Source organism: Anomaloglossus baeobatrachus, chromosome 6, assembly GCF_048569485.1.
Source record: "Anomaloglossus baeobatrachus isolate aAnoBae1 chromosome 6, aAnoBae1.hap1, whole genome shotgun sequence".
NCBI classification, from domain to species: Eukaryota; Metazoa; Chordata; class Amphibia; order Anura; family Aromobatidae; genus Anomaloglossus; species Anomaloglossus baeobatrachus.
The window spans coordinates 151,847,838-151,872,535 of NC_134358.1; the positions used below are offsets into that span (position 1 = coordinate 151,847,838).

At 48.6% G+C, this 24,698-nt stretch overlaps 1 protein-coding gene across 1 annotated transcript in view; it reads right to left on the minus strand.

Annotated features, from left to right (window-relative positions):
- RNF125 (ring finger protein 125) overlaps window positions 1-24,072 on the minus strand; it is a 55,023-nt gene extending 30,951 nt beyond the window's left edge. The window contains exon 1 of the mRNA XM_075316367.1: window positions 23,824-24,072. Coding sequence (XP_075172482.1) covers window positions 23,824-23,939 — 116 coding nt within the window. The 5' untranslated portion in view covers window positions 23,940-24,072. The remainder of the gene's footprint in view (window positions 1-23,823) is intronic.
- Window positions 24,073-24,698: the final 626 nt, after the last annotated feature.

The window sequence follows — 24,698 nt, forward strand, 5'->3', positions numbered from 1 at the left end:
ACCATAAAAAATGGTGTCTCCGCATGCGGACGATGCTGGCACACCCTTTTTATGGGAGCGGGAGCTTGGGAAATACCCCAGGCGTGATATCAGCCAATGGGGAACTAGTAGACAAGTCATGAGTCCTCTCATTCTGTAGCTAAATTCATAACTGTCACAATGAGAGCATTGGCGTCCGCCTACGACGCTCCCAGGCCAAGTTATGGCCATATTCCATGTTGTGGATTTTGTCCATAACTCCAGCCAGGGGTGGAGCAGTGCTCCCTCTGAGGTCACGAAGGTAGGAGGGGACCTGGATTTGCCCAGGTTGATAACCCTACTTCGGCCATTTTCCAGTGTTCTTTCGCTGGGGGTCACGTGCAGGAAACATCTGTGGGAGTTCCTAGAAACCTGGTCTACAGCGCCCCCCTGTGGCCAGACGCACAAGGTAACTGATTGAATTGCATACCTGTTTGTAAACCATGCTTTATCTGTAACTGTACTCTGACATATGTATATTCTGTAGATTCCCTATTGTATATATTGTAGTTTCTAGTGTGCTTTAGGCTGATTAAATTATATAATTAATCTTGGGCTGTTCTGTTATCTCGATCTTGAATCCCACGTCTGTGTGTTCGGCTAATAGTTACCGTGAAGCGGTTGGTGGCAGCGAGTTTGTGCCAAGGATTATTGTGGGGAGGCCAGTGAGATTCGGGGAGGTTTTATATATTCCGCCCGCGGAGGTCGGGGGAATATATACCCTACTCTCACCGGGGACCCTTCAATAATCGGCATAAGTAGTATAGCGGCCTCCTTGCTTATCGTCGGGCAATTCCATAATTGGCCTGACTATAAGAGGGGCGCTAGAGAGCGCATCACGTGCTCTGTCTGTCGGTCGGGAGGTATAAAGGAGGGGTGACCCCCCACTTGTTACACCCCGATTGTGACGTACTGGTAGCCAGCGCGGGGGATTTCTGAGTGACCCCCCCGGTGGTTCGTGACATATTGGTGGCAAGCGGTGGGATCGAGATAATAGTGTGTGTGAGTGTGAGACCCATACTCCCAGACACTAAAGACTGCCTGCAGCAGCTGTGGCTGCTGGGGTCTTCAGACCAGACCAACACTAGAGTGTCAGAGTGCAGATACTGTAAGGTGTGTGGAGGCATCAGGTGTCAGTTCTGTGTCAGTGACCAAAGTCTGCAACAATGGCTGAGAGCACCAGGAGCAAAGCCAAAGGAATGGCCGATGCTCAGGCCAGAGACGATGAGGAGGTTGTCCACGAGCCCTCCAAGAGCCCGACGCCAGAGAACCGCTCTGCAGAGGACATTGCACAACCTGGCACTGCTGGACAAGATGAGGAGCAGCTCACCCAAGGGTCCTCAACGAGCCAGATGCCAGCCCTCCGCTCTGCAATGGACAGTGAAGCACCAGGCTCCGCAGCGGGCCGCAGATCACCACGTGCCATTCCACCGAGCCTGGGAGGCTCGGATAGCCTTCTTCAAATGGCTATGGCCCTTCTCCAGGCTGGAGACCGGGATACCTACGAGATACTCATGGCCGAGCGTGAGCGGCAAGCAGTGCGTGAGGCTGCGGAGCGGCAAGCAGCACGTGAAGAGCGCCAGGCAGAGCGTGACTACCAGCTGCAGCTAGCTCAGCTCCGGCCCTCATCAGCCACACGTGACCTTCAAGACACCAAACTTCCAAAGGTCCGTGTTGAGGACTTCCCAGTGCTGGAGAAGGATGGAGACTTGGACTCTTTCTTGACTGCTTTTGAACGGACTTGCCTGCAGCACCATCTGGACAAGGACCAGTGGGCCAAATACCTGACCCCCCGTTTAAGGGGTAAGGCCCTGGATATCCTTGGGGACTTGCCTGCTGAGGCAGATCAGGGCTACGACACCATCAAGCGGGCCCTGATCCAACAGTACAACCTCACTCCAGAGTCCTACCGCAAGAAGTTCCGGAGCCTACAGAAGGGACCAAAGGACTCCTGGGCTGACCACAGGCGGGCACTTGCCCGAGCTGCCGACCACTGGACCCAAGGCCTGCAGCTTTCCACCGGACCGGAGATCCTGGACTTGTTCATCACGGAGCAACTCTTGTGGAACTGCCCTGAGGATCTCCGCCAGTTCATCCGAGACCAGAAGCCAAAGGGGTCCACGGCTACAGCTGCCCTGGCCGATGACTACACCAACAACCGGGCTCCTGAGGCCAGGAGAGCAGCCACCAGCAGCACCTGGAGAGGGGGTAAGATGAACTCTGCGACTGCCCCACCTGCCCCTAGACTGCAGGGGGTGTCCCCCTCAACTCCCCTCTCCAGGCCCGTGGCAGAACCAAGACGGTGCCACCAGTGCAACCTACCTGGACACTTCAAGGCCATGTGCCCTCAGCGTCCCAAGGCCCCGGCTCCGTCCCCGTCCCAAGGGCCGCCCAAGGTGTATTGTGTGGGTGGGGGTGGTGGTAGGTCCCTGGACAGCTTCCAACCTGTCACCGTCGGCCGGTCTGTGACCATGGGACTGCGAGACAGCGCCTCGGAGGTGACTCTGGTGCGGCCTGAGATGGTGTCCCCCCAAGACTTGATCCCTGGAAAAACCCTCGCTGTCTCCGGGATTGGAGGCATTGACCCGGCGCTGCCTGTTGCTGACATTTATGTGGACTGGGGCGCAGGGCGAGGGGTGAGGGAGGTGGGGGTAACTGATCGGATCCCCGCAAACTTGCTACTTGGGACAGATTTGGGGCAGATAACCTCCCAGTTTGGGCCCCAACCAAGGGCTGAACCTTCAGCCAGTACTGACATGCCTCCGGACAATGTTAATGTGTTATCTATGAATGATGTAAGGGAGGAGGGAGTGAACTCTGATATTTCTGCTTGCATAGACACCATAGACACACACACAGCTGCAGCTGTGACAGGGGAGGGGGGGTCAGAGAAAGGTGTGACAATGCCTCTACAAGTAATCAGCCTGTGAGCTGGGATCTGTTGCCCTCTGCAGGGATAAGCAGAGAGCAGGGTGCTGCAGGGGGAGGACCAGTGTGTGGGGTGGGGGCTACCACAGCAAATGTGGGGTCCCCAGAGATTTCACAGCGGGGTTCTGTTGCTGCAGGAGGGGAACAGGCAGGTGAGATTGGGGCCGGTCCAGGAGCGGAAGTGCTCCCAGGTAAGATCTCGGTGCATGGTTCCCCCACAACCGGGGTGTCAGGAAGCCAGGTAGGTCTGCCTGAACCGGCGACTTGGTCAGGAACGGAGGAGGAGCAGGCACGACCCACGGTCGCAGCGGCTGTGGCCGCTGTCACCCGCAGTAGGAGTGCTGGAAGCCAAGGGGCCTCCCAGAGGTCCGTTAGCTCTTCCCCTTCTGACCCAGTGGCAGCCGAGTCAGGTGGAGGCCAGGACACAGGTCCCGGGGTACTGACCGAAGATGTGACAGTCTCGTCGATTCTGGCCACATCTAGTCAGGGGTTTCAGGCAGCGTTAGAAGCTGACGACAGCCTGAAAGCTCTTAAGGAGCAGGCGGCACAGCCTCCCTCGGACTCGGACCCGGAGCGAGTGGTCTGGGACCAAGGACGGCTGTACCGGGCCACGGTCCAGCAGGGTTCACCGGAGGCGTGGCCCAGGGACCGACAGTTGGTGGTACCCTATCCGTTCCGGACGGAGTTGTTGCGGATCGCACATGAGATTCCGATGGCCGGACACCTAGGGATCGCTAAGACCAAGGCCAGGTTAAACCAGCATTTCTACTGGCCAAAAATGGGGGCCGATGTGGCTGCCTACTGCCGTTCGTGTGAAACCTGTCAGAGAGTGGGGAAGGCGGGGCCACACCCCAAAGCCCCACTAGTATCTCTGCCAATCATCGATGAGCCTTTCAGGAGGGTGGCTGTGGATCTGGTCGGCCCGCTGGCCATCCCCAGCAGCTCCGGGAAACGCTTCATACTGACGGTAGTGGACTATGCCACCCGGTACCCAGAAGCAGTGGCCTTGTCGTCCATTCGGGCTGACAAGGTGGCCACCGCATTGCTGGAGATTTTCTCCCGAGTGGGTTTTCCCCAGGAAATGCTCACTGACCGGGGGACCCAATTCATGTCCCAGCTGATGGAGGCCCTCTGTAAGCAAGTCCAGGTGCGACATCTGGTGGCCAGCCCGTACCATCCACAGACTAATGGCCTGTGCGAGCGGTTTAATGGCACCTTAAAGCAGATGCTTAAGATGTTGGTCGACTCCCATGGGCGTGACTGGGAGCGGTATCTCCCACACCTGTTATTTGCTTACCGGGAGGTTCCACAGGCCTCAACAGGATTCTCACCGTTTGAGCTCCTGTACGGGCGACGTGTGCGGGGCCCCCTGGCTCTGGTGAAAGAGGCTTGGGAAGGGGATTTGGCCACCCCTGGAGTGTCGGTTATCGAGTATGTCATGCGCTTCCGGGACAAAATGCAGGCCTTGACGCAACTGGTACACGACAATATGGCTCAAGCCCAGGCTGATCAGAAGCGTTGGTACGACCAGAACGCTTGTGAGAGGACCTACCAAGTGGGTCAAAAGGTGTGGGTACTGGTCCCCGTACCACAGGACAAGCTTCAGGCAGCCTGGGAAGGCCCATACCTCGTGTACCAGCAGCTCAACCCTGTGACGTACCTGGTCACCCTGGACCCTGCCCGTGGAAGGCGGAAGCCCTTCCATGTGAACATGATGAAGGCACATCATGAGCGGGAGGCATGTGCGCTCCCCGTGTGCAACCTGCCCGAGGAGGGAGAAGCGGAAACCCTCTTGGATATGCTAGCCCAGGTTAGGGCAGGCGGATCCATTGAGGATGTGGAGGTTGGCCACCAGCTCTTGGAGGACCAACGGTCCCAGCTGTGGGCCACCCTCCTCCCCTTCCGGGGGTTGTTTACCAACCAGCCCGGAAGGACTGACTTGGCTGTCCATCACGTGGACACTGGGGATCATCCCCCGATCCGGCGTTCAGCATATCGGGTCTCCCTGGAGGTGCAGCAACACATGCGCCAGGAGATTGACGAGATGCTGAAGCTGGGGGTGATCCAGGCATCCAACAGCGCTTGGGCCTCGCCTGTAGTCCTCGTCCCTAAGAAGGACCGAACCACTCGGTTCTGCGTGGACTACAGAGGGCTCAATGCTGTCACGGTCGCCGATGCGTACCCAATGCCACGCATCGATGACCTGCTCGATCAGTTGGCCGGGGCTCAGTACCTGACCATCATGGATCTGAGCCGGGGATATTGGCAGATCCCCCTGACTCGCAAGGCCAGGGAACGCTCTGCCTTTATTACCCCATTTGGACTGTACGAGTCCACGGTGATGCCATTCGGGATGAGGAATGCCCCTGCCACTTTCCAGCGGATGGTCAACACCCTGCTCAAGGGACTTGAAGGGTACGCGGCCGCGTACCTGGATGACATTGCCGTCTTCAGTCCACCTGGGAAGATCACCTACAGCATCTAGCACAGGTGCTCAGGCGGATCCACCAGGCAGGTTTGACCATCAAGCCGGGAAAGTGTCAGCTGGCCATGAGCGAGGTCCAGTACCTCGGTCACCGGGTAGGCGGGAGAACACTGAAGCCCGAGCCTGAGAAAGTGGAAGCCATCGCATCCTGGCCCACCCCCAGGACCAAGAAGCAGGTGATGTCCTTCTTGGGGACCGCTGGGTACTATAGGAGGCTTGTTCCATGCTATAGTAGCCTGGCAAAGCCCTTGACGGACCTCACCAAGAAGAAGCTGCCCTCTGCAGTCGATTGGACAATGGACTGCGAGACAGCCTTCCGGGCCCTAAAGGACGCCCTGTCCAGCCCGCCCGTGCTACAGGCAGCCGACTTCACGCGGCCGTTTGTAGTACAGACCGACGCCAGTGACTTCGGCCTCGGTGCGGTGCTCAGCCAGGTGGACTCTGCGAGCCAAGAGCACCCAGTCTTGTACCTGAGCAGGAAGCTGTTACCAAGGGAAGTGGCCTATTCCACGATGGAGAAGGAGTGCCTGGCCATAGTGTGGGCCCTGCAGCGTCTGCAACCCTATCTATACGGGCGCCACTTCATCGTGGAGACGGACCACAATCCCCTCAGCTGGTTGCACACCGTCTCTGGGACGAATGGGCGATTGTTGCGATGGAGCCTTGCGCTCCAGCAATACAACTTCACCATTCGCCACAAAAGGGGCCGTGACCACGGTAACGCAGACGGGCTGTCCCGACAAGGAGAGGTCGCGGACGGGCGCACGGGGGAACACCGGAGTGTGCTGCCCCCTAGCGCCCTCAAAAGGGGGGAGGTGTGAGGCAAATCCCAGGATATGAAGATGAATTATGACTTCCAGTCATAATCGCTCATCACTCCCTGGCAGTGCCCCCTCCCTTCTTGTTCTCAATGTCCAGCATCTGTGAAGGTGTTACACCTCCATGGCCATCTCCTGTGATATGGAGATGAGATGATGTGGGAACAATGGACACAGGAGGACTCCCTGCCGTGACCCTGTGGTAGGAGCTGCTATCTAATTAGCAAGCTTGGAAGTATCCAGACAGAACGACTCCAGTAAAAAATGGTTCATATCTCGCAAGCCATATTTCCGATAAATATGGCAACCATAAAAATGGTGTCTCCGCATGCGGACGATGCTGGCACACCCTTTTTATGGGAGCGGGAGCTTGGGAAATACCCCAGGCGTGATATCAGCCAATGGGGAACTAGTAGACAAGTCATGAGTCCTCTCATTCTGTAGCTAAATTCATAACTGTCACAATGAGAGCATTGGCGTCCGCCTACGACGCTCCCAGGCCAAGTTATGGCCATATTCCATGTTGTGGATTTTGTCCATAACTCCAGCCAGGGGTGGAGCAGTGCTCCCTCTGAGGTCACGAAGGTAGGAGGGGACCTGGATTTGCCCAGGTTGATAACCCTACTTCGGCCATTTTCCAGTGTTCTTTCGCTGGGGGTCACGTGCAGGAAACATCTGTGGGAGTTCCTAGAAACCTGGTCTACAGCGCCCCCCTGTGGCCAGACGCACAAGGTAACTGATTGAATTGCATACCTGTTTGTAAACCATGCTTTATCTGTAACTGTACTCTGACATATGTATATTCTGTAGATTCCCTATTGTATATATTGTAGTTTCTAGTGTGCTTTAGGCTGATTAAATTATATAATTAATCTTGGGCTGTTCTGTTATCTCGATCTTGAATCCCACGTCTGTGTGTTCGGCTAATAGTTACCGTGAAGCGGTTGGTGGCAGCGAGTTTGTGCCAAGGATTATTGTGGGGAGGCCAGTGAGATTCGGGGAGGTTTTATATATTCCGCCCGCGGAGGTCGGGGGAATATATACCCTACTCTCACCGGGGACCCTTCAATAATCGGCATAAGTAGTATAGCGGCCTCCTTGCTTATCGTCGGGCAATTCCATAATTGGCCTGACTATAAGAGGGGCGCTAGAGAGCGCATCACGTGCTCTGTCTGTCGGTCGGGAGGTATAAAGGAGGGGTGACCCCCCACTTGTTACACCCCGATTGTGACGTACTGGTAGCCAGCGCGGGGGATTTCTGAGTGACCCCCCCGGTGGTTCGTGACAGGCGGGGTGTCGGACCTTGACTGATCAGACATTGATGATCGATACCAAGGATAGATCATCAATTTAAAACGTAGTGGACAACCTCCTTAAGTAGTACAATACCTCTGAGCAAGAAGTTGCCTGGGTCACATAGTTCAAAGCAGATTGTCTTCCCTAAATTCCTTGTTCCTTCTAAAAAAAAAAATTGTTTAAAAGAACTGAGAGTCCTCAGTGGTTGATACCTTTTAATGGCTAACTGAAAAGATGGTAATAATTGCAAGCTTTCGAGACTACTCAGGTCTCTTCATCAGGCATGGTATAACACAAAATCTGAAGAGACACATTTATACACAACAGGACTTAGAATAGTGCAGTAAAAAAAACAAAAAAAAAACAAGTTATATGAAACAGAACTATCACTATGGCAGGGGGGCAAACTGTTGTGGCCATAAATATTGCTGCAGTTCAGTGTGAAAGTTTTATTGTCCTCTGATAAGTTTCTGGTCCAGGGCTGTGACACGCTCGGATGGTCAGAAGAGCACATCTCTTAATTGATGTAAAAAGACATGAATCCATGAGACACGTTCATTCCTGCTCTGAATGTGGCAAAGGTCATCATAAGTTTGTACTCCCATAGTCTCCTATCTCTCTGGGACTTGAAGTTTCCTTTCAATACCAGCAATTTCATGTCCATGATGCTGTGGTCTGAGTTACAAAAATGTTTGGCCACAGGTAGATCCATCCTTTTTTCTCTAATTGTGTGGCGGTGAGAATTCATCCTTGTCCTGAGCTGTTGTCCGGTCTCCCCTACATACAGACCCCCAGTTGGACATTTGGTACATATAATTAAGTACACCACATTGGTTGTGGTGCAGCTGAAGGTACCTGGGATCTTGTAGTCCTGATGTGATCTGGGAATCTTTATCTTGTCCGTTGTCAATATTAATGGACAGGTCTTACATTTTTTCTGGTTGCAGGGAAATGTTCCTGTTGTTGGAGAGGACAGGGAGCTTCTGACAATGATGCTTCTTAGATTTGGGGGCTGTCTAAAACACAGAAGTGGGGGGTCTGGAAAAACAGATTTTAACCGGGCATCTTTTTGCAGTAATGGTTGTAGTTTCCGTGCAGCTCCTCTCAACACCTCCAGATGTGGATTGTAGGTGACTACAAGAGGGACCCGGTTGTTTTCTTCTTTAGTTTTATAATGTAGGAGATGGTTTCTTGATATTCTGGTGGCTCTTGTAATCTGGTTTTCAATTGTTCTTGGGTGGTAGCCTTGATTCAGAAAGGTCTTTCTGAGGCCCTCAAGGTGATTGTCTCTATCTGTACTGTTGGAACATATCCGATTGTACCTGATAGCCTGGCTGTATACAATAGAGTTTTTTATGTGTTTTGGATGAAAACTGTCCCATTTCAGGTATGTTGGACGGTCAATTGGCTTCTTGTACAGGGATGTTTCTATTTCATTGTTCTGTAGTTTAATGATGGTGTCCAAGAAGTTGATTTCCGTGCAGGAGTAGCTGAGTGTTAAGTTGATGATGGGATGAAACTGTGCCTGTGAATGTGTCTCATGGATTCATGTCTTTTAACTTATGATGACCTTTGACACATTCAGAGCAGGAATGAATGTGTCTCATGGATTCATGTCTTTTCAGTTTCATCCCACCATCAACTTAACACTCAACTACTCCTGCACGGAAATCAACTTCTTGGACACCATCATTAAACTACGGAACAATGAAATAGAGACATCCCTGTACAAGAAGCCAATTGACTGTCCAACATACCTGAAATGGGACAGTTTTCATCCAAAACACATAAAAAACTCTATTGTATACAGCCAGGCTATCAGGTACAATCGGATATGTTCCAACAGTACAGATAGAGACAATCACCTTGAGGGCCTCAGAAAGACCTTTCTGAATCAAGGCTACCACCCAAGAACAATTGAAAACCAGATTACAAGAGCCACCAGAATATCAAGAAACCATCTCCTACATTATAAAACTAAAGAAGAAAACAACCGGGTCCCTCTTGTAGTCACCTACAATCCACATCTGGAGGTGTTTAGAGGAGCTGCACGGAAACTACAACCATTACTGCAAAAAGATGCTCGGTTAAAATCTATTTTTCCAGACCCCCCACTTCTGTGTTTTAGACAGCCCCCAAATCTAAGAAGCATCATTGTCAGAAGCTCCCTGTCCTCTCCAACAACAACAGGAACATTTCCCTGCAACCAGAAAAAATGTAAGACCTGTCCATTAATATTGACAACGGACAAGATAAAGATTCCCAGATCACATCAGGACTACAAGATCCCAGGAACCTTCAGCTGCACCACAACCAATGTGGTGTACTTAATTATATGTACCAAATGTCCAACTGGGGGTCTGTATGTAGGGGAGACCGGACAACAGCTCAGGACAAGGATGAATTCTCACCGCCACACAATTAGAGAAAAAAGGATGGATCTACCTGTGGCCAAACATTTTGGTAACTCAGACCACAGCATCATGGACATGAAATTGCTGGTATTGAAAGGAAACTTCAAGTCCCAGAGAGATAGGAGACTATGGGAGTACAAACTTATGATGACATTTGACACATTCAGAGCAGGAATGAATGTGTCTCATGGATTCATGTCTTTTTACATCAATTAAGAGATGTGCTCTTCTGACCATCCGAGCGTGTCACAGCCCTGGACCAGACCCTTATCAAAGGACAATAAAACTTTCACACTGAACTGCAGCAGTATTTATGGCCACAACAGTTTGCCCCCTGCCATAGTGATAGTTCTGTTTCATATAACTTTTTTTTTTTTTTTACTGCACTATTCTAAGTCCTGTTGTGTATAAATATGTGACTCTTCAGTTTTTGTGTTATACCATGCCTGATGAAGAGACCTGAGTAGTCTCGAAAGCTTGCAATTATTACCATCTTTTCAGTTAGCCATTAAAAGGTATCAACCACTGAGGACTCTCAGTTCTTTTAAACAATTTTTTTATCTCTACTTTCTAACACGGTACAAAAATATATTTTACTTGTTCCTTCTAATTTCCTAACTAATGTCCTGTCAGACTGGACAATGAGGAAAAGCAGCTGTGACCTCCTGATAAGAATATCCCCAGATACAGCCCTGCCATAGTATGATCCTGTTTGACCTTGTATAGATATATACTACTATACCCCCCTATAGATTTCCTGCCCTGAATGGTGATTGATGCAGACTTTTATAGCATACCTTCACCTCCAGTGAACCCATGTGAACAGAAATACAAGGAGATAAGAATACATGTATACATGTCTAGATAGGAAATTATTCTATTTTCCCCCCAACATGTCAGAATAAATCTTAATTTAACCCTAGAACGCATACCTGGGGCCACACAGGCCTGCTAGGTTACTTGTTTTCTATTGTAGATTTCTATGGTTGCGCGTTCTAGGGTTAAATCAAGTGATTATAGAATATGCAAAATAAAATATCCTTGATTTTCCATAAGTACAGAACAGGACAAGGACTGCATTTTCCCCTTTGGAGCGGCTCTATGATCAGCCTGTGTCAGACTGCACCCAATAAGCTAAGGAATACATTGGTAGATTTAGGGTCTCTTTGCCTAAATCATGCTGCTCTCACAGGAGCTAGCAAAAACCTGCTGACAGATTCACTTTAAAATAGTGTATAAATGTCAGCACATCTCATTTATCTCTCTCGAAAAAAACATCTTACATTTTATGCCAAGTTTAATTAAGTATTATCAGATCCATGGAGTGAAAAATACAGTGTGCGCTTTATAAAGGAGACAACTCTGCAACATTCTTGTCAACACTCACACAAGGCAAGTTGTCAGCCTGAAGCAAAAAGGATACAAATACCATTCATAGGCCTCAAGCATATGGTGAGTATTTGGTGAGTTTTAGCTCAGTATTTGTAGTCAAAACCAGGAGTGGGTAAAAAATGCAGAAGTGGTGCCCGTGATTCTATTATACTTAACTCTGATTGTAGCCAAAACCAGGAGTGGAACAAATACTAAAAAACTCACCAAATACTCAACGTGTGGATGTATCCAAAGTCAGTCGAGGTGATCAAAGTAGTCCATCTCCAAGTAGTAAAATGTACTGTTCTGTGGACTTGTGATAGCTGTCAGACTAATGCCCATCTGGAATCAGTCATCCACAGAGACGGATCGTTCCTCCAATATCTGCCTTCACGGGAGAGTAGGGACTATTTTACACAGATGAATAGTTCAGACGGTTGCTTCAGATTTGCAGTCTTGGCTGATCTTAATCTAATGTGTAGAGGCAATACTCTTCCTTTAGGTTAGTGGTCTACAATCTGCGGCCTGGGGCCACCACATGCGGCCCCCAGCCACACTCCTCTGTGTTCAGTAAACGCTACGATATACACGCTATGATATATCTAACGAGATGTCGGCAGGGTCACGTCGCAAGTGACGCACATCCGGCACCGTTCGTGATATCGTAGCGTGTGACAGCTATGAATGAGCAGAAATACTCACCTTCTCGTTCATCGTTGACACGTCGCTCATTTTCTAAAAATCTAACGTCCGGTTGTTCATTGTTCCCGAGGCAGCACACATCACTCCATGTGACACCCCGGGAACGATGAACTGCAGCTTACCTGCGGCCACCGCCAATGCGGAAGGAAGGAGGTGGGCGGGATGTTTACGTCCCGCTCATCTCCGCCCCTCCACTTCAATTTGGCGGCCGCTGTGTGACATCGCTGTGATGCCGAACGTCCCTCCCCCTTCAGGAAGAGGACGTTCGCTGCCCACAGCGAGGTCGTTTGGAACGTAAGTACGTGTGACGGGGGGCGGGGGGTTACAGCATTGTGCGACACGGGCAAAAAAAAAAAAAAAAAAAAATCGCCCGTGCCGCACAAACGATGGGGGCGGGTGCAATCGCAAATGCGATCGCATGAGAAATCGACACATGTAAAGCAGCCTTAACTCTCAAACTATGGGGGATAGCTGGGCTCATTGTATCTGGAGTGCTAAATAGGGAGCAAAGGACCCTCTGTCTACAGGAGTGGCAGTACAGGCATATAGAGTACTGTCCATATATACTACCTTCTAATGCTATGCAGCCGTTGGGAATAGTACAATCACAAAATTTGTCATTTGGACTGAAAAAAGTTGTCCACCTCTGTTTTAGAGTCCCAATGCTATAGATTGTACTGCGAGGCCGGGGACTGAGAAAGAAAATGATTTGTTTAACACAGACTTGTTAAATAGTTGTAGGAAACAAGACCGTCCTCATCAGTGTAGAGTACACTTTGGGGAATATATATATGGACTAGAACATCCAGACTTCAATAATAACCTGGTTTCTTACTTCCCAGGTCACATATCTTACAAATTAGACTTGTAGAAGCCCCTTTTCTCGGAGCAGGATATGCCCTCATGATCACAGGAATTTGTGTTCTTTCAGGCTTCTCCTTTAAAAACTCCTAGGCATTCAGAATCCGAATGATATCATTTTGAGCTCAAGTCAGAAAAGCCAGGGAGTATGAAAAACACATGTACAGTTCAAAAAGTCAGGATTTTCCAACCTGTGCTAAGTGTATTATCAATGACTCCCAGGCTGGACTTTCCCCACATGACTGCGTAAAATGCTGAAAGTCTGGGTCAGAAACCAGCCGCCCATAGTCAAAACAATGAAATGTCTGAACCAGTTTCCAATGTCCCTTCACATCACACTAAACAAGTAAAGGGCTGTATATGAATGGTAATCTGTACGGTTTTACAATCGATTACAATCCTTAATGCAGTCGAAAGGGAACCACCCAGCAGGAGTTCCATATATAAAGTAAAGCCAGTGCTATACTGGTGCTAGGATGCTGAATGTGCGCATAGCTTTTGTTCAGATTGGATGTTTTATTTCAGAAATATGTACAAGTAAAGTTCCAGAAATGCACTGTTATTTGATTGACAGGTGCAACAGGAAGGGAGTATGTGGGTCGGGTCTTGCTATCTATTCCTTCCCCTGTCTGTCTGCCTGGCCTTCTTCCCCCCTTTGCCATCATAGACGTTCATTCTGGTGGAGGTAGACAGACAGGGGCAGGACTAGATAGCAAAACCCGACCCACATACTCCCTTCCTGTTGCACCTGTCAATCAAAAAGCAGGGCATTTCTGGAATTTTACTTGTAAATATTTCTGAAATTAAACATCCAGTCTCTGAACAAAAGTTATGCTTACATTCAGCATCCTAGCACCAGTATAGCACCGGCTTTACTTTATATATGAAAACCCTGCTGGTTGGATCACTTTAAAAGTCAAAAATCAAACAAAAATTTGAAAGTTGCAAGAGTAAAGCCTGCTTTACACCTTTCAATTCTGCATACGATATCGTATGCGATGTGACACGCCCCCATCGTATGTGCGACACGTTCAATTTGTTGACTATGTCGCACAAACGATTATTTCCCGTCACACGTACTTACCCTTCCATACGACCTCGCTGTGGAGGCGAACATCCACTTACTGGAGTGGGAGGGACGTTCGGCGTCACAGCGACGTCACGCGGCAGCCGGCCAATAGAAGCCCACCTCCTTCCTTCCGCATTGCCGGCGGGAACCGCACGACACAGGTAAGATCTGTTCATCGTTCCCGGGGTGTCACACACTGCGATGTGTGGTACATTGAACAACCCGACGTGCAATTTTATGGAAATGAACGACGTGTATGCGATGAACGGTTTTACAAATCGCAATCGCACGTAGCTGTTACACGCTACAACAACACTAACGATGCCGGATGTGCGTCACTTACGACGTGACCCCGCCGACACAACGTTAGATTTGTTGTAGCGTGTAAAGCCCGCTTAAGATCAGCAAATTGGTGTCGTCTTGCAAGATTACATTTCTCCAAATATTTGTTCTCACGTGGCTACGATTTCGCTTCCTTACAAAATTGAACATCCGTCATATGTAATGACAAGTTATAAGATATAGTAATAGTTTTGCGTCAAGGTTTATTTTTGTAAAAAAATCTTTGTATTCACGTGAGTTTGTGCTAACTAAAAATATGAAAATTAGTCCTCCTTTGGTCCAACCCTGCCTCTCCTCAGCTGCTCCTGTTCTTTCTTGACAGGCTGCAATGGTAGTCACTACTACTTTATGGAAAAAAAAACTATTTGCTGAAATAAGATATGTACATAAAAATAGCAGGTGTTTGGTTAATATCCTAATGGAAAAACCTAATAGTCGGAGCTTTGGCTAAAAGCATCAGTCGCATCACTAAACAAATACCCAGAAAAAGAAATCAGAGTTCAACCAGAGACTCAGAAAAGGAAGAGGTCACAAGGGGATAGAACTTGTCAAAATGAGATCACTTAAGGTGGCTTTACACACTGCAACATCGCAAACGACATCGCTGTAACGTCACCGGTTTTGTGACGTAATAGCGACCTCCCCAGCGACATTGCAGTGTGTGAAACCTATCAGCGACCTGGCCCCTGCTGTGAAGTTGTGATCGCTACAAATCGTTCAGGACCATTCCTAGGTCCTTTGTTTCCCGCTGTGCAGCATGCATCGCTAGAAAGTTTCAGTGTGTAAAGTAACTTTACAGCGACTTCCCTTTCAAATAGCAGCTTTACAACGTCCCCAACAACCAGCTAGGTCGCTCTGCAGGTCCGGATCGCTGTTGCGTCGTTGGCCAGGTTTGCCTGTTTGACAGCTCACCAGAGACTTTGTAGCGATCCCGGCCAGGTTGGGATCGCTGGTGGGATCGCTAGAAAGTTTCAGTGTGTAAACCCAGCTTTAGCCTAAAAGCTACATGAAGGACAACAAAGCATGAACAATGGGCAATGCATGGTAAGCTATGTCCGCACATAGCAATGACTGGTTATAGTGAGGTGTGGCTAGCTGCACCTGCAATGGTGCCCACTGTCAGGATCATACACTCCAGCCATGCAGCTAACTATGGCCATCGTCAGGATAGATACCTAGGCGTGTGTTCACCATAAGAACCCATCATAAAAATATGTATATGTTTCTTTTCAGTGCGCCTTCTTATAGCAAGTGCATGACAGTGGAGGTGAAATCATGGCCCCTAACTGCAATGCTACAAAAAAAAAAGCCTCGGACCGGGTCCCCATGTGTCTGAATGAGCTTATCAACTGCAAACCCTCTCCAGAGGCAAGAAAAGAAGAGTCTAGATCATCTTCCTACTAGAGATGAGCGGACCCGATAACATTCGGTGCGGCGGGTTACCGGACTTTATATGAAGTTCTGTTCTTTACCCGGACTTAATCTGAACCCCAATGGAAGTCACTGATTGGGCAGTTCAGGTCTCCGCCCACAAGTGGCCAGCCATAAACAGAGCACTTCCAGGGGAGGGTTGGAGAGCTTTTTCCTATATTTTCTTTGGGGTACACACTACATCCAATCACGCTGTTGTTACCCCCAGTGCGAGCTAATCAAACACTGCAAGCGGCTCGCACTGGGCAGAGCACCGAGTGTACCCAAGCACAGCGATGCACACTTGAGTGGTCAGCATACATAAAGCACCTGAACTAGAACAATCATTTTTTTTTTGTTAAGTCCGTATTTGGTACAAACACAGAACTTTACTTTTCAGGTTCACTCATCTCTACTTACTACAGATATGATGAAGAATGACCAGCTTTTCTCTGTGGTTATGAATGATCCAGCTTTCTAGATGAGTCATTTTTTGCTTACAGCGCAATGTTCCAGATCTTGTAGGTTTTCCAAGAAGATTGAACAAGTAGTTCATATTTTTATGACTAAAGTTCATAATGATAAAAATGTCCAGATAAGAGCACAAGCAATGTTAGGAGGTCCTCTATAAATGGAGCCGCAAGGGAGCAGCCACCTCTCTGGTCCCCATCTATCATACTTTTGTGGTATTTTATGTTGATATTCAATACACTCCTAAAATAGGACAACCCCTTAATCTGATATTAATGGCCAGCGAGTAGCAGGCACACGGTACGGCAATAGCTCAGCTTCCACAGGAGCTAAAGATCTGACCTGTCCATGAAGCAACATACGAGGACGGGGGCCTGTGACCGGCCATGATGGTGGGGAGCTGGTACAGGCACAGGGCTCAAACACTTTAGGTTACATCTCGGGCAGGTTGAATATCACGCACATCGTACTTTAGGTTTTTTTTTATCATGTCTTAAAGTGAAGCGTGCCAAGATGTGAGGCATTAGACAGGAGGGATATAACGTTCTTTGTGCATTGTTGTTTCCAGCAAGATTCAGTCATGTCTCTGGCATCACCCTTAGTCTTGCTCTTCTCCCACTCATTGTATTATTTCAGGATGCGGCCTGTGTTTTTCTTCTCTGATGTCATTTCCTTGAATCGACAGTAACGCTTCTGTCTGTTAGTGACTGGAGTAAAATAAATACAAGCCATTTGCAACTTGAGCCCTATGGAACACGTCAACAGGATGGACAGGCAGCTGCTTTACATGACGGTCCGGCTTACTCGCCTCGCTTTACAAAACACTTATTTGCCTAATCAGACAGTTTTGCTGAACAAACAAATTTACGATAAATTCTACAAATTTGTAGACATCTAATCCAGAAAACACTGCCCATATTTACACATGTATATGAGCCTGTGTAAGGCATCATTCAGATGGGAATCTTTTTCCCATACAAAAGAAATAAAACTAAAAGCTTTTTTAAATAATATTTTGGACCCACTTGTCCATTTTTACCATCAATGTCACATCCGGTTTTCTCACATTAGAAAAAAAAAATATTAGACAATGAATTTCTAAACTTCTCCTTCCCACTCAAATATACATGGATGACATCCGTTATTTATTCTTTTCATGGACCCACTGATTACATTGGGCAAGTTGGATCTGTAACCAGGATAAAAAAAAAACGGAAGTCTATATTTTAGACACTCGGACCACAAAAAAAACAAAAAAAAAAACCATATGTGAACAGTCCCAAAAACCAGTCCAAGGCAAATTTTGATATGAGAGCTACATCAGCGCATGGACAAAGCTAGGCAAAGGGCTGGAATGAAATGTAACATACGGTATAGCGCACAGCCCTAGGGGAGCGCACAGCCCTAGGGGAGCGCACAGCCCTAGGGGAGCGCACAGCCCTAGGGGAGCGCACAGCCCTAGGCGCTCACATTCTCGTGGAGCAGTAATGGCCCGGAGTTCAGACCCCTACTATTGACAAAGTACACAGAGGTCCTACCCTCACCGATCAAAACATGACTGTATATCCTAGCGATATGCTACAACTTTGTTAGATGGGAAAGCCCTAAGGTGCAAACAAACGTAATGATGAATGGGACAATCTGTGAGGGATTCTTGGAAATGGGCTTGTGTAAAGGGACAATCTAAGTGGTAAGACGTGCAGCAGATCATTATCTATAATGACAAGGTACGTGCAGGGGATGACAGCTTCTCCTATAGCATTCTGTCAGTATGTGTATATATGAATGGGAAACTTCTAAATCACAAGGCAGGTATTTTCCAGGTTAATTTTAGTAGCTGGGAAATATAAACTTCTATGGACATCAATAAAAGTACCTATCATAAATGGAAACTAAATGTTTGCATATAGGAAACCATCCGGGAAAAATACCCCAAAAGGCAACCATAGGACAGGGATGAAGTTCACCTTTAGGAGCCACTGAGACCAGTCTGGGAGTCAAGATTACATTTTTACTGGCCAAGTTAGAAGATATTCTTAAGATTTTAAGGGTATTGCCCTCCTCTACAAATACCACATTGTCTGAGGAGGAATGGGGGCAGGAGGTTGCTGGCTACACCCCAGTGGCTTTTGGGCACATACAGGAGCCGCACTACAGGAATCAAATGCCCATAAAGGGGCGAATACAAATTGGCTCCCTGCATGTGAACGTGGCCCGAAATCATCTGTATACATAACAAGCTCATACAAGCCCAGCATAAGCATACACAGACACCTGCCTCCTGGGCACAGTCCACGGCCAGTATGTGCATAAAGCAGGTAGGAGACATCTCACATTCACAATCCGAGTTCAGGCCGCAATGTGTATAGGAGGCGGTGGGGTCAGGAGACCCGTGTCCGGATAGTGTGGGCAGTATAACTGATGTGTGAGCGCGGCCTTAGGCTCAGTTTATATCATGTTTGTGATGTATATTTAGGGTGAAAGCTCCTGAGGTTTGGCCGCTCTCCATATGGAATAGAATAGACCTCCACACTACATCAAAACAGGTGACTACACCACGCCACATTTATGTCTCAGCAAGTATGGAGGCCATGAACGTGATGAGATCAAAGCCTAGTGAATGGCCAAGGATGGTACTGTAATACACTGTGTTTGGTGGATCATGGTTTATTTAAAGGGCTTTTCCCCATTTCCAAGATCATATTACAATATCTAGTAAGAATAATAATAATAATAATAATAATAATAATAATAAAAAATAATAATAGCAATACGTCCAATAAGAAATGTAGTATAGTTCTCCTGATATAGCCATGACTCTTACCTCATGTTCAGAGAATTGCAGCTTAGGGTACAGTCTCACTAAACGACGTACCAGCGATTCCGACCACGATATGACCTGGTCAGGATCGCTGGTGCGTCGCTACATGGTCACTGGTGAGCTGTCAATCAGGCAGATCTCACCAGCGACCAGCCACCAGCGACTCGTGGAAACGATGCTGCGCTTGGAAACCAAGGTAAATATCGGGAAACTAAGCAAAATGCTTTGCTTGGTTACTCGATATTTACCCTGGTTAACAGCGCTGGCTCCCTGCACTTGTAGACAGGGTACACATTGGGTTACTAAGCAAAGCGCTTCGCTTAGTTACCCGATGTGTACTCTGGCTACGTGTGCAGGGAGCCAGCACTGGCAGCCTGAGAGCGGCGTACGCTAGTAACCAAGGTAAATATCGGGTAACCAGGCAAAGCGCTTCGCTTAGTTACCCGATGTGTACCTTGGTTTCCAGCGTCCGCAGCTTCCAGACGCCGGCTCCCTGCATATTCAGATCGTTTCTCTCTCGCTGTCAAACACAGCAATGTGTTCTTCACAGCGGGAGAGCAATGAGCAAAAAAATGAACCAGCACTGTGTGTAACGATCAGCGATCTCACAGCAGGGGCCAGGTCACTGCTTAGTGTCACACACAGCGAGATCGCTCATGAGGTCACTGGTACGTCAGAGAACCTGTGACTCAGCAGCGATCTCGCTATGTGAGAAGTACCCCTTAGGTATCCATAGTTACGATCACTCATATAGTCACAGTTAGTTAGTTGCTTATTGTTGCAACCATGGATACCTAAGCTGCAATGCCCTGCACATGAGGTAAGAGTCATGGCTATATCAGAAGAACTATACTACATTTTTAAATGGAATTATTGCTATTATTATTTATTATTATTAGGCCTACTACATAATGGGGAACTTGTAGATGGGAATACCCCTTTAATACTCTTAAAAGATTAGTTCTTAAATATAATTTTGCACACAAAGTGTTCCTGAAGACGGGAGGCAATCCACTGCCTGGGCTGTGCGGTCCCTGATGAAGTTATGTGTAAGCCTTCTTTACTTAGCTGGAGGGCAGGACAAAGAACAATGTGGGATTTTCTCAGGGAATGTAGGTCAGAGCTGTGAATACTGATCCACAACGCACCATGCTGTAATACAGCATAAAGAACAATGGCCACTGCTGTGCCCCATGCGGCAGCACCACCAGTCTGTGGGCCACTTGCAACTCCACGAAACGTGACACAAAGAGCCTGGCGTCACTCACATTAATCCTAAAACTAAATGATGTAATATTGGCCTGAATGCTAACAAGCAGCCGTCCCATCTATATGTCTGGTGGGGCGGTAGACCCCCACGGGGCACAGGTACGCAGGGTGTAGAGGAAACGCATGTCCTGGTCCGCTACATAAAAAGTGAACCGGAATCTTAAATGTCGCATGGTAGGTGGGCGCCTAAACAGATTTTGCAGAAGCTTCACTTTATGCTCTTCGACGACTGTATTCCCAAAACCAGTCAGTGGCTCCGGACTCCCCCCGTGATGTGAGGGCACACCGCGTCTGCGCACCTATCCTGCAGGATACGTACGTCAGGAGCATTCACCGATGCACACTAGGCCTCCATTCAGCAGACGGATGGCACAAGTGTGTTCCTTTGTCCTCCATTTGGCAGATGTATCTGCATACTGTATGTTTATCTACATAGGAAAGCGCCACAGACTGCACATTCCTGTACAAAGAACCACCGCATACAACATATACACAGCGGTATATTAACAATGGATGACTCTGGACGCCTGCCACTGACGGCCATGGACCTACTCAGCTGGTGGCATAAACCAAAGGTGTCACTAGCCGAACATGTGTGCCTCTGCGCATATGACTGTTGTATGATTGCTTTATACAATTATAGTCAGGGAGCGCTATATAAAGGGGTACGGACCACCAGTTATAGCAGCTCCATACACATTAATGGTGACCAAATAAGATGTCAGTGGCTCGAGCCTCCATATAGATCTGTAAGGCGGCCTCCTGACTCTCCAGAGAGAAGTTGGGACTCCTCAGTCCCCATACAGCACCCATCTAGCCAAAGGTCCATGTGTATGAGGGTGTTGAGGAGAGATCTATGCCGCGTGCAATAGGGCCAAGAACCGACAGCTGCTCGGTAAAAGTTGTGCGAGTTTGTGGTTTGCGTTTTATAGCTGTGTGACAAGGAAACGTTAGGTAAAAAAAAAAGTATGTTTCACACAGAAAGAATCCAACTACTACTGATGTAAAGTGTACGATGTGCGGCATGTGCCAGCCAAGCCTGACGGAGGAGTGAAGCAGGGACTATAGCAGAGTGCAAAGGAGGGACTATAGCCAGGACTACAGCGGAGAGGATCGCAGGGACTACTGAAAGGGCTATAGCGGAGAAGATAGCAGGGACTATTGAAAGGGCTACAGCGGAGAGGATAGCAGGGACTATTGAAAGGGCTTCAGCGGAGAGCATAGCAGGGACTATTGAAAGGGGCTATAGCGAAGAGCATAGCAGGGACTATTGAAAGGGGCTATAGCGAAGAGCATAGCAGGGACTATTGAAAGGGGCTATAGCGAAGAGCATAGCAGGGACTATTGAAAGGGCTACAGCGGAGAGGATAGCAGGGACTATTGAAAAGGGCTACAGCGGAGAGGATAGCAGGGACTATTGAAAGGGCTATAGCGGAGAGGATAGCAGGGACTATTGAAAGGGCTATAGCGGAGAGGATAGCAGGGACTATTGAAAAGGGCTACAGCGGAGAGGATAGCAGGGACTATTGAAAAGGGCTACAGCGGAGAGGATAGCAGGGACTATTGAAAAGGGCTATAGCGAAGAGCATAGCAGGAACTATTGAAAGGGGCTATAGCGAAGAGCATAGCAGGGACTATTGAAAGGGCTACAGCGGAGAGGATAGCAGGGACTATTGAAAGGGCTTCAGCGGAGAGGATAGCAGGGACTATTGAAAGGGCTTCAGCGGAGAGGATAGCAGGGACTCTTGAAAGGGCTTCAGCGGAGAGCATAGCAGGGACTATTGAAAGGGGCTATAGCGAAGAGCATAGCAGGGACTATTGAAAGGGGCTATAGCGAAGAGCATAGCAGGGACTATTGAAAGGGCTACAGCGGAGAGGATAGCAGGGACTATTGAAAAGGGCTACAGCGGAGAGGATAGCAGGGACTATTGAAAGGGCTATAGCGGAGAGGATAGCAGGGACTATTGAAAGGGCTACAGCGGAGAGGATAGCAGGGACTATTGAAAAGGGCTACAGCGGAGAGGATAGCAGGGACTATTGAAAAGGGCTATAGCGAAGAGCATAGCAGGAACTATTGAAAGGGGCTATAGCGAAGAGCATAGCAGGGACTATTGAAAGGGCTACAGCGGAGTGGATAGCAGGGACTATTGAAAAGGGCTACAGCGGAGAGGATAGCAGGGACTATTGAAAGGGCTATAGCGGAGAGGATAGCAGGGACTATTGAAAGGGCTACAGCGGAGAGGATAGCAGGGACTATTGAAAGGGCTATAGCGAAGAGCATAGCAGGGACTATTGAAAGGGCTATAGCGGAGAGGATAGCAGGGACTATTGAAAGGGCTACAGCGGAGAGGATAGCAGGGACTATTGAAAAGGGCTACAGCGGAGAGGATAGCAGGGACTATTGAAAGGGGCTATAGCGGAGAGGATAGCAGGGACTATTGAAAGGGCTACAGCGGAGAGGATAGCAGGGACTATTGAAAAGGGCTACAGCGGAGAGGATAGCAGGGACTATTGAAAGGGCTATAGCGGAGAGGATAGCAGGGACTATTGAAAGGGCTACAGCGGAGAGGATAGCAGGGACTATTGAAAGGGCTACAGCGGAGAGGATAGCAGGGACTATTGAAAGGGCTATAGCGAAGAGCATAGCAGGGACTATTGAAAGGGCTATAGTGGAGAGGATAGCAGGGACTATTGAAAGGGCTATAGCGAAGAGGATAGCAGGGACTATTGAAAGGGCTATAGCGAAGAGCATAGCAGGGACTATTGAAAGGGCTATAGCGAAGACTACAGCAAAGACTATAGTAAAAATTATAGACATTATAGCAAGGACTATAGTGGAGGGGATAGCAAGGACATTAAATAAAAAAAGAATATAGACAATAGAAAGTACTATAGCAGAGGGGATAGCAGCGACTATGGCAAGGACTATAGTTTAGGAGATAGCAAGGACTAGAGAAAGGACTATAGCGGAGGGGATAGCAGGAAATATAGTGGAGAGGATGGTAGGGACAATAGAAAGGACTGTAGAAGAGGATAGCAGGGACTATAAGAGGGGGATAGCAGGGACTATAGAAAGGACTATAGCAGAGAGGAGAGCAGGGATTATAGCGGATCGGATAGGCACTATAGAAAGGACTATAAAGGAGAGGGATAGCAGGAAATATAGTGGAGAGGATGGTAGGGACAATAGAAAGGACTGTAGAAGAGGATAGGACTATAGTGGAGGGGATAGCAGGGAATATAGCAGAGAGGAGAGCAGGGACTATAGTGGAGAGGATCGTAGGGATATAGTGGATCTGATAGGCACCATAGAAAGGACTATAAAGGAGGGGGATAGCAGGGACTATATTGGAGACAATAAGATGTAGTATGTCAGGGATACAGCAATGTGAAGTCTATAGCAGGGACTATATCTCCTGCAGACTGGGGGGAGCAGGACATTCTGCAGCCATCTGACAACCCTCAGCATCGCGCACATACTCGGAGTTGTAGTCTGAGCAGCACAGTACACCAAAGCCCGGTAATAACGTGCAGCCCCGGTAACTCACACGTGACCACACCGCGTCCTCGTCGGCCGGTTCAGCACCTCCAGGCACACGGCGCAGTCGTAGCTGGGGTTGGGGTCTTGTTTGTGGTCTCTGTCGCTGCTCAGTATGGAGCCCATGTCTGCGGGGTCAGTGTGGAGCCTTTGTGAGCCGGCACAGCCGTGTGAGGCCGCTCGGGTTACCGCTCCGACCAATGGGCGCTCTCCGCTATTGTTGGGAGCAGCATGTGCTCGGTGGCAGCGCTCCAGCCCGTCCACAGCGCCGCCTCCGCCTCCGGCCGCGCCAGTGATGGCTGCAGGCGGAGCACATTGTCAGCTCCTGTCAGCAACAAAGGCCGAACACATGGCGGACCCCGGGGCAGATGAGGCAGCACTGGATGGACCGGTCATCATGGCGGCCCCGGCACACAGCCTCCTGCCGGCCTATCCGAGCTCATCATCACTGTAGTGTGTCTTGTTTCTCCCCTCTGTGTATTACACACAATGCTGTATTATACACAGTGGGGCACGAGGTTGTTCTGTAATTATGTATTTTCGATTTTTTACAGGTTTAACCACAAAAATTAAAAATCCCAACAATAAAATACAATACAGTGAGGCGGCTGATGTGCTACACAAAAGCGGCTACAGAAATGATCAAACTGGCACAAAAAATGGGCACCTCCCCGAAATGTGTTATTGAAAGGGTTAAATGGCCTTGGGCCACTGATCTCACCCGTTACATAGTGATGCCTCACATCAAACCCAGCCTGGCCCAAATTTGTTCTGGCCATCAGATATGGCATCAAAGTGAGCAAATAGTCAATTTTTAAAGATTTGACTAAGTAACTGTTGTTTTTAAGTGGTTAAATGGTTTTGGACCTCTGATCTCACATGACC